This window comes from Podarcis erhardii, assembly GCF_964252035.2.
Source record: "Podarcis erhardii genome assembly, chromosome: 18".
Taxonomy (NCBI): domain Eukaryota; kingdom Metazoa; phylum Chordata; class Lepidosauria; order Squamata; family Lacertidae; genus Podarcis; species Podarcis erhardii.
The window spans coordinates 11,281,721-11,291,455 of record NC_138516.1 but is presented as its reverse complement, the minus strand read 5'-3'; the positions used below and the strand labels follow the sequence as shown (position 1 = coordinate 11,291,455).

The following is a 9,735-nucleotide window of genomic DNA, read 5'->3' as shown; positions in this document are numbered from 1 at the left end:
CACTATTAATATACTTCTTAATTGTTTTTCAGTTCAACAATGACATATTTTGTGATGTGCAAATGGCTTGAGATACCTCTTCGGTCAATAAATTACCATATAGCATATATTCAACACACACACAAAAACGGCGACTATGTGTTGTTGGCAAACAACAGCTGGACATAGAAAAGGGCCCCATTGCCTTCAGGAGCTGAGGGCCACATCAAACCGAAATCTGGCCCTGGCAGGAAGGCAGGGGTCACGAAGTCAGGGGTCCAAGGGTCAGGAAGCAGGGAGTCACGAAGTCAGGGGTCCAAGGGTCGAGAAGCAAGGAGTCACGAAGTCAGGGGTCCGAGGGTCGAGAAGCAAGGAGTCACCAAGTCAGGGGTCCAAGGGTCAAGAAGCAGGGAGTCACGAAGTCAGGGGTCCAAGGGTCAAGAAGCTGGGAGTCACGAAGTCAGGGGTCCAACGGTCGAGAAGCAGGGAGTCACGAAGTCAGGGGTCCGAGGGTCAGGAAGCAGGGAGTCACGAAGTCAGGGGTCCGAGGGTCAGGAAGCAGGGAGTCACGAAGTCAGGGGTCCGAGGGTCGAGAAGCAGGGAGTCACGAAGTCAGGGGTCCGAGGGTCGAGAAGCAAGAAGCCAAACGCATCAAGGCAGGTAACGTGTTGCTGTAGCAAAGAGCCAAAGGGAAATGCTGACCTTATATCCCTTCCCAGCTCTTGCCACCAGGTGCTGTGAGTTACCAATTGGCCTCACCTGTGAGCCTTGCCTCTTCAGAACAAACTTAGGAAGGCCCCAGTCCTGCGAAGCCCTACTGGCCACAGGGCCCGGCTCCTGCACCCACTCCTGACACCCCCAACCCTACAATTCTTTGGCATAACACCCTGATATCGGTTTGTGCAAAGCCTGCGGGGAGGTTAAGCCAGGCCTGCCCCCCTTTTCCAATGCCCTGTTTTTGCTGCCCAAAAAAAAGGGGTCCGCTTTTTGGGGAGGGAGAAGCGGCAAAACGGTCTTGGGAGATTTTCACTTTGCTGGACAGCTTTTGCTCCTCCTCCTCCTCCTGACGCTCTTCCGTTTCTCGATGATGAAGTCGATCTGGTAGATGAGCAGAACAGCGAGAAAGAAGACGACCGCCTGGAACGAGGAAAGGAGGACAGGAGCGCTTGTGACTGCATTTAAGGACCTCAGGAGAGCCTTGCAGCGGCCGTCGCAGCTGGATCAGGCCCGAAAGGGGGCCCGTATAAGCCCAGCCAACCGGTTGCCCCCAAGGGGAAGCCCACAAGAAGGACTTATGGGCTTATCCTCGCAGAAGCCACGCTGTTTCTTGCTCCAGCAAGGCTTGTCCTTCTCTAGACTTGGCCATTCTGCCTTCAACAACCTGGATAGGCCTGCAATTTCCTGGATACCTCCCCACCCACCTTTTAAACTACCTTTCTGCCAGCCTCCTTCTTGTCTTTGAAATACAGACTTATCCTTGCAGAAGCCATGCTGTTTCCTGTTCCAGCAGGGCTTGTCCTTCTCTAGACTTGGCCATTCTGCCTTCAACAACCCGGATAGGCCTGTAGTATCCTGGATCCCTCTCCCCCTTTTTTTTAAACTGCCTTTGCGCCAGCCTCCTTCTTGTTTTTGAAATACAGACTTATCCTTGCAGAAGCCATGCTGGTTCTTGTTCCAGCAGGGCTTCTCCTTCTCTAGACTTCTGCCTTCAACAACCCGGATAGGCCTGTAATTTCCTGGATACCTCCCCTCCCTTTATCCAACTGCCTTTGCGCCAGCCTTCTTCTTGCCTTTGACACAGCCCTTGACTTATCCTCGCAGAAGCCACACTGTTTCTTGCTCCAGCAAGGCTTGTCCTTCTCTAGACATGGTCATTTTGCCTTCAACAACCTGGATAGGCCTGTTATTTCCTGGATACCTCCCCACCCACCTTTTAAACTGCCTTTGCGCCAGCCTCCTTCTTGATTTGAAATACAGACGTATCCTTGCAGAAGCCATGCTGTTTCCTGTTCCAGCAGGGCTTGTCCTTCTCTAGACTTGGCCATTCTGCCTCCAACAACCTGCAGAGGCCTGTTATTTCCTGGATCCCCCCTTTTTAAAATTGCCTCTTTCTTCTCCTTGAATGCTTTTGCTGGAAGGGAGGCGCTTGGGCCTGCAGCCCTGATTTTGGGAGGAGGGTCAAGATTGGAGCCCCCCCCCCCCAGCAGCCCCCTTGCTCACCTCCAGGACCAGCAGCCCAAAGGCCAACCCGGCCACCAAGAAGAGGTTGCTGCGCCCCCAGCGGACCGTCTTCTCCAAGCACCCCTCGGTGTGCACCAAAAATTCGGCCTTCCATGGCTTCAGTTTCTGCGTCCCGTAGCCGCACATTGTGTTCAGAACGGCCTGCGAAGAGCGGGCAAGAGAACGGGGTGGCCCATTAAGAAGGCCCCTTTGCGACAGCCCAAAGATGGCACCTTCCGTTTGCCCTCCAGAATACTGTTGGCGGTTGAAGGTAGACTGTCTTGGGACAAGGAGGCTCTACTCCGAATAAGATGATCTGGGGAGCCCCAATGCAGCCGAACCAAAGGGGCCCCGTCTCGTCCAGCAGCAGACAGGAAAGCCAAGGGCCTCCAACTCTTTGCCCCACAGCCGCCAGTGTTTGGGGCAGGTAGCCTCCGAAGCTATGCCTTGGGTGTCCTTGCGGGCTTCCTAGAAGAAGCGTCCGGCTGGCCAATGTGGGGACAGGTTGCTGGACCAGGTGGGCTCCGGCTGCAGCATATGTACATGTAGGGAGTGCCTAGCTACATACAGGGGCAAGGCCTCTCCAAGCCAGCTGGGAGTAAAGGCTCCCAAAGCCAATTGAGAGCGAGGGCTTCCCAACTGTCCTAAAGAAACTAACTGTGGAAAAAATGGGGCACCTATAGAGATTTGCTATCTGTTGAAAAGGATGGTATGGTATTAAGTTTCTAAAAAATCAGCAAGGTTTCCTCCAAGCCAGCTGGGAGTAAGGACTCCCAAAGCCAATTATGAGTGAGGGCTTCCCAACTGTCCAAAATAAATTAAATATGGGGAAAATGGGGCAGCTATAGAGATTTGTTATCTTTTGAAAAGGATGGTATTAAGTTTTAAAAAAATCAGCAAGGCCTCCCCAAGCCAGCTGGGAGTAAGGACTCCCAAAGCCAATTAAGGGTGAGGGATTCCAATGCCAGTTCAGAGTAAGGGCTTCTAGTTAGGTTTCTACCAGTCAGTGTCCGGTTCCGCTTGAGCATGCCCTGTCGGGCTGCCACCTCACCTCTTCACCTCGCACGCAGCAAGAGAACGGGACGGCGCAGCGCTCCAGGCTGGGGTTCGAATCCCGGCAGTCGAAGTAAACGTTCTGGGACCAGTCTTTGTAAGAGTGGACCCCGCAGCACTCGAACTGCGGAGAGAAATAAACAGGAGCGAAGGGTGTTGAAGAACGGAAGGCTTTCCCCGCGGATTATTTAAAGGGTATGAGGAACACGTGAGTGGGAGCAGCGGCGTAGCGTGGGTTGTCAGCACCCGGGGCAAGGCAAGTAATTTGCGCCCCTAACCCCTAACCTGCCGCCGCTGCCAGCTTCTTCTTGCTGCTGCCTGGACTGGGGTATTTACGGTAAGGTAGCCATGGCTACGGCGGGTCCGTGTCAGGTGATCTGAGGCGAGTTGCCGCTGGCGCTGCCGCCCAAACAACGCCGCTTGCCCGGAGGAGGAGGAGGGCAGAGAGGCGAGGAAAATGCAACATGGCCCAGCAGCTGCAGCGGCGGCGGTGGCGGGGCTGTGAGGAGGGGCTGCCTGGCGCGCCCTCCACGGCCCTGACGCGCGGGGACCGCGGCGAGCGCTGAGAGCCGCTGCCTGCCGGATGCCTTCAGCCCGGACACGCGCACAGCTCATCGGTTCCGCGAGACATGGGGCTCTGCTACAGCCTGCGCCCGAGGCTCTTCGGCGACTCCGGAGGCGGCGAGCGCGCCCCCCCAGATGTTGCACCCGGCCCCCCCTGCACCCCCACGCTACACCACTAAGTGGGATTTGAACTCTGAGCAACAGGAGGACTCTCTTGTTCGGATGCTGGCCGGCGAAGGGACCGGCCCAGTCCAGCAGGGGGCAAAACAGCCGCTCTGCCCCGGGGCACCGGCAACCCACGCTATGCCCCTGCGGGAAAGGGAAACCTAGGCGTCCCTCAACCTTTTACCTTCTTTTGGATGTAGTCGATGAGGTTTTGCAGGTCCAGGTTGTCGCGGTAACGGGCGATGGCTCGTCCCATCAGCAGGGTGGCCTTCTCCATCACCTGGGAGACGGTGGAGGGAGGGGAGAGAGAGTGAGTACAGGAGCAGCGAGAAATCTCCCCTGTGCCCGTCAAGAGTGCCACCAGGTACCTCCGGCCAGCAGCAAAAAAATTGGAAAATACGGCAGATTTAATAAGCTCCCCCCCTTTGCAGCAAACCGAATGGACTTCCGGAACTGGTGAAATTAAGGTTACAGTGGTACCTCGGGTTACAGATGCTTCAGGTTACAGACTCCGCTAACCCAGAAATAGCACCTCGGGTCAAGAACTTTGCTTCAGGATGAGAACAGAAATTGCACAGTGGCAGCAGCGGGAGGCCCTTTTAGCTAAAGTGGTGTTCAGGTTAAGAACAGTTTCAGGTTAAGAACGGACCTCTGGAACGAATTAAGTTCTTAACCCGAGGTACCACTGTACTGGATTTCTTCCAATGAATCTGGGGGCACTTTTCAACTCCAATGGATTTTGTAGGGGGGCTGATTTGTAAATCTGGGGACTGTCCCCGGGAAACGGGGATGTCTGGTAAACTTAATTTGAGAACCAAGGTGCCACTGTACTAGTGAAATCAAATAAAAATCATTTTAAAAGAGAAAAAGAGAGAATCTCTATGCCCGAAAAGGCACTCTAATTCTCACGGGGATTAGACCCAGGAGAGCTTTGGGGTACAAAGCGGGCGCCCGAACCACTGAGCTGTGCCCCCCCCCCTTGCCCCAAATGCCAAGCTACGCAGGTGTCGTTTTTGTTTTGTTTTGTGCATTTTCCACCTCTCCATTCTGATCCTATGGCCCCATATCTGCACAAACTTCTTATCCCAAAATACAGACGTGTTTTTACACTTGCAAGACTGGATGATTTTGCCATCTGCAAGACTTGAGGGTCGATTCCAAAAGATCCCGCCTGAGAAACGTCTTTGCCCCTGTGGAGACGGTAGCACCGAAACAGAGGCACATGTCCTCCTGTCTTGCGCTCTCTACAAAGACCTGAGGAATGGGATCATCCCCCCACTCGTACTAAGCATCCCAGGGCGCTCAAGCACTGCCACAATGTCCTTCTATCAGATCAAAATGAGCAGAGAACAGCAAAGGTTGCTGGGATCATAGCCGGGGCAATCAGAATGAGGGCCACCAACTGACGGCTGATTCAGGACTTGAAATTGTGCTCTTATATCAATTTTCCTTTTCTGCGTATACTGTAATGTTTTACTGTTGCTGTGGCCATTGGCTAATGCGAATAATGTTCTAGCTATATCTATCATCTATCTATCATCTCTATATATCTATATCTATCATCTATCTTTCATCTATATATATCTATATCTATCTATCTATCTATCTATCTATCTATCTATCTATCTATCTATCTACCTATCTATCTATCTATCTATCTATCTATCTATCTATATCTATCTATCTATCTATATCTATCTATCTATCTATCTATCTATCTATCTATCTATCTATCTATCTATCATCTATCTATCTATCTATCATCTATCATCTATCTATCATCTATCTATCATCTATCGATCTATCGATCTATCTAATCTATCTATCATCTATCTATCTATCTAACTATCTATAATCTATCTATCTATCATCTATATCTATCTATCTATCTATCTATCATCTATCATCTATCATCTATCATCTATCATCTATCTATATCTATCTATATCTATCTATCTATATCTATCTAACTATCTATAATCTATCTATCTATCATCTATATCTATCTATCTATCATCTATCATCTATCATCTATCATCTATCATCTATCATCTATCTATATCTATATCTATCTATATCTATCTATCTATCTATCTATATCTATCTAACTATCTATAATCTATCTATCTATCATCTATATCTATCTATCTATCTATCATCTATCTATATCTATATCTATCTATCTATCTATCTATCTATCTATCTATCTATCTATCTATCTACCGTTTTGTTTTCCTTACCATGCCAGAGAAGAGGAAGCCCAGAACGGCGGCCACCACCTGAAGGACGAAGATGACCAGCAAGAGCCAGGCAAACTGGGGAGAGGTGAGCAGAGAATCAGGACCGTGGAGTTGCGATGGGACACCTGAGGGTCATCTAGTCCAACCCCTCTGAAACACAGGAATCTCAACGAAAGCATCCCGGACAGGTGGACATCCATCCATCCATCTCCGCTTAAAAACCTCCACCGCTTCCCGAGCGAGGAGACACTGCCAGAACATCTCACTAAGATATCCCTAGGGCAGCTGTTCTGGCAGCGATATCATAAAAGCCAATTTTTGCCAGGTCGTGAATATAAGCCGCACTTTTCACGGTTGGAATTTTTTTTTGGGGGGGGGGAGTGTTAACGGAGAAATCTGAGGGCTCCCTTGGACCAAAAACAAGGACACCAGCCAGGAATACTAGAGCAAAAGTTCAAGAAGGACACTGTCAAACTGGAACGTGTCCAGAGGAGGGCAACCAAAATGGTCAAAGGCCTGGAAACGATGCCTTATGAGGAACGGCTAAGGGAGCTGGGCATGTTTAGCCTGGAGAAGAGGAGGTTAAGGGGTGATATGATAGCCATGTTCAAATATATAAAAGGATGTCACATAAGAGGAGGGAGAAAGGTTGTTTTCTGCTGCTCCAGAGAAGCGGACACGGAGCAATGGATCCAAACTACAAGAAAGAAGATTCCACCTAAACATTAGGAAGAACTTCCTGACAGTAAGAGCTGTTCGACAGTGGAATTTGCTGCCAAGGAGTGTGGTGGAGTCTCCTTCTTTGGAGGTCTTTAAGCAGAGGCTTGACAACCATATGTCAGGAGTGCTCTGATGGTGTTTCCTGCTTGGCAGGGGGTTGGACTCGATGGCCCTTGTGGTCTCTTCCAACTCTAGGATTCTAGGATTCTAGGATTCTATGAAAACAGCAGCCAGTTGGAGGGGGGCAGCAGGGGTCCCTTTGCCGTATACATACCACCTTCAGAAGCAGGGTGATGTCACGCAAGGCCCCCAGGCAGCCGACGAAGGTGACGCTGAACACCAAGATGCCCACCGCCAGCAGGACGACGGAGGGGTCTGCCAGCAGGGAGTCCACAGCGCCTGGAGGGAGGCAGAAAGGAGAGGAGAGGGTGTGTACCCACCCTAGGGTGCCCACCATAGCTGTCAACTGACAGATTTGAAAATATAATTTACAATGAGATTTGAAAGAGGGTAAGGATTTGCTGAATTTGATTGGGTAAATGGGAACACAAAAAAGGGAGGTGTGAGGAAGTCAAGAAACAGGGTTAAATAAGCTAAAAATTGGATTTTTTCTTTTTTACGTTTTTTATTATCTTTTTTGATGATTTTTTGTGTACTTTTTGTGTATTTTTTCTGCATTTTTGGCTATGTTTTTTTTTTTTTACTTTGTTGTATGTATGTATGTGTTCTTTTGTAAAACCTTAATAAATATTTTATATATATAAAAAGAAAATAAGGGACCAGCAGCCTCGAAAATAAGGGATCAGAAGCCAAAATAAGGGGTTTTTCTGTTGTAAAGAGTTGCATACATTGGTAGGATTGAGAGATGCTGTCAATCTAGCATGAGGTGGTTGCGGCACGGCGGCCGCCGCTGAAGCACCGCCCTTCTGTGTCCCTCCCCATCCCCTCCTCTTCCTCCTCCCTCAGACCGCTTCCTCAGCTGCCACCACAGCTCTCAGGCGGGGAAGGGCCGATGGAACTCCTCGCACCAGGACGACGGCGCCAGCGTGCATTCTCTCTCGCGGTGGAGGACCCCGAGCCGCTGCTTCCCTCCCGAGCCGGGCGAGCATGAAACCAGGGAAATTTAAGGGACATCATCAATAAGGGACAGCAGCGGGACACGGCTAAGGGAGTTTCCCACCAAATATGGGACAGTTGACAGCTATGGTGCCCACCCACCTGCCAGGTGAGAGACCAGCCCAGAGGAAATGCCCAGCAGCCTTTCTCAACCTGTGGGTCCCCAGATGTTGTGGAACTACAACTCCCATCATCCCTAGCTCGCAGGACCAGTGGTCAGGGTGGATGAGAATTGTAGCCCCCAAACAGCCAGAGACCCAAGTTTGGGAAACAGCTGTAGGCCAAAAACCACTGTAAGCAATCGAGGAAAGGCACTCCACACATGCTCAGGAGCTATGCAATATTCATCTCACATGCAGTTTTTCCCCCTTTAAGGGCCAGCAGGGCTGCCCAGGCTTTACCTCTAAACTGCCCTCCCCAATCTAGTGTTCCTAGACCCCCGAACCCCCCTTCAAGTGAAGCCCATTGCCCCACTGAAGATGGAACAAACACAAAGGAAATATTGCAGAGTTTTAAAAATGTGGTGCAACTTTAAAAAACCGGGGGAGAATAATTGGAGACGAACAATCCGGTTTCTTACCGGGCAGACAGATCCAAAATAATTCAAGAATGGTCATAGATATTATAGAATGTTTAGAAATTAGACGGGACAGAAAGGCGGCCCTGATGTTGGCAGATGCCGAGAAGGTGTTCGACGATGTATCGTGGAGATTGACTTTTCTGTGGGCCTTGAATCCCCAGTGCCAAGCAGGGTGCCTCCCCCCACTCACCCCCTTCCTTGGAAAGCCTGGCGTAGATCCCGACGGCTACCATCAGCCCACCGGCCACCTGGAGAGGGCAGAAGAACGAGCCGTTCGTGGCATCCTGTTTTGGCAAAAAGGGCGATGCAGACTCATGCCCATGGCTTGCTGTGGGCAGGGCAGGTTGGGGCTGCGCCAAGGGAGAGGAGCCGGCCCCGAACTCCCCGTGGCCCCGAGGGAGGCCCTGGCAAAGACAGCCCAGCCTCTGAGAGCTGGAGAAAGCAGCCTTTGGGTGAACTCCCAAGCCCTCGGAGGCCCGCTGCCAACACAGGAGCCGGCGCCAGGCGTGCCAAGGCTCTCGACTCACCCAGAAGAGGTAGCAGGAGGCAAACAAGGTGTACTTGATGACTTGGTTGGTGCGCATGGTTCATGCCCGGCCCTCTGAGCCGGGGGCCACCCTCGGGCAAGGCCTGGTGGCATGCGGGGCAGTGGTGGGCAGAGATCTCCAGCCCCTCGGCTGGGTTTGCATGCCAGGGGAGGAAGCTGGCGGGCGTGGAATGCATAGAGCAGGAAGGGAGAGGCGAGACAGTGCGCTGCCTGCAAAGGGCATGTCAGAGGCAAGTGTCAACTTGTTCCCCTGCGCAAAACAGCAAAGACCCGATGAAGAGAGCACAGAAGAGGTTAGATTTTCTGACAATCCTCCGGAAAAAACATCTCTCCAAGGACCTGTTGATGGCATTTTACCATTGTACTGTGGAGAGTGTATTAACTTATGGTCTGTGTTTGTGGTTTGGGAGCTGCACAGTCAGAGAAAAAACAATGCTGTCCAGGGTTGTGAAGACTGCAGGGAGAATAATTGGGTGCACTCTTCCCACCTTGGATCAAATCTACGCTTCCAGGTGCCATAAGAAAGCGGCAGACATAGCGCAGGATAGTGC

The 9,735-nt window shown here is 51.1% G+C and overlaps 1 protein-coding gene across 1 annotated transcript; it reads right to left on the bottom strand.

Annotated features, from left to right (window-relative positions):
- Positions 1 to 2: 2 nt before the first annotated feature.
- LOC309332993 (tetraspanin-33-like) lies at positions 3 to 9,619 on the bottom strand. Its single transcript, XM_081846412.1, has 8 exons — positions 9,165 to 9,619; positions 8,828 to 8,885; positions 7,216 to 7,340; positions 6,222 to 6,296; positions 4,166 to 4,261; positions 3,251 to 3,376; positions 2,200 to 2,361; positions 3 to 1,116 (listed from the first exon to the last, which is right to left on the bottom strand). The coding sequence occupies exons 1-8, from the start codon at positions 9,219 to 9,221 to the stop codon at positions 1,006 to 1,008; spliced, it is 810 nt and encodes a 269-aa protein (XP_081702538.1). The 5' UTR covers positions 9,222 to 9,619; the 3' UTR covers positions 3 to 1,005.
- Positions 9,620 to 9,735: the final 116 nt, after the last annotated feature.

What these genes read in the sequence shown, in the direction of transcription:
- LOC309332993 (XM_081846412.1), bottom strand. Translation starts at nt 9,221, where the DNA reads ATGCGCACCAACCAAGTCATCAAGTACACCTTGTTTGCCTCCTGCTAC. An exon ending in CAGGCTTTCCAAGGAAGGGG is followed by an intron (nt 7,341 to 8,827) that starts GTGAGTGGGGGG and finishes GCCTCCCTCCAG; the next exon opens with GCGCTGTGGACTCCCTGCTG. An exon ending in TTGGGCTGCTGGTCCTGGAG is followed by an intron (nt 1,117 to 2,199) that starts GTGAGCAAGGGG and finishes TCCTCGTTCCAG; the next exon opens with GCGGTCGTCTTCTTTCTCGC.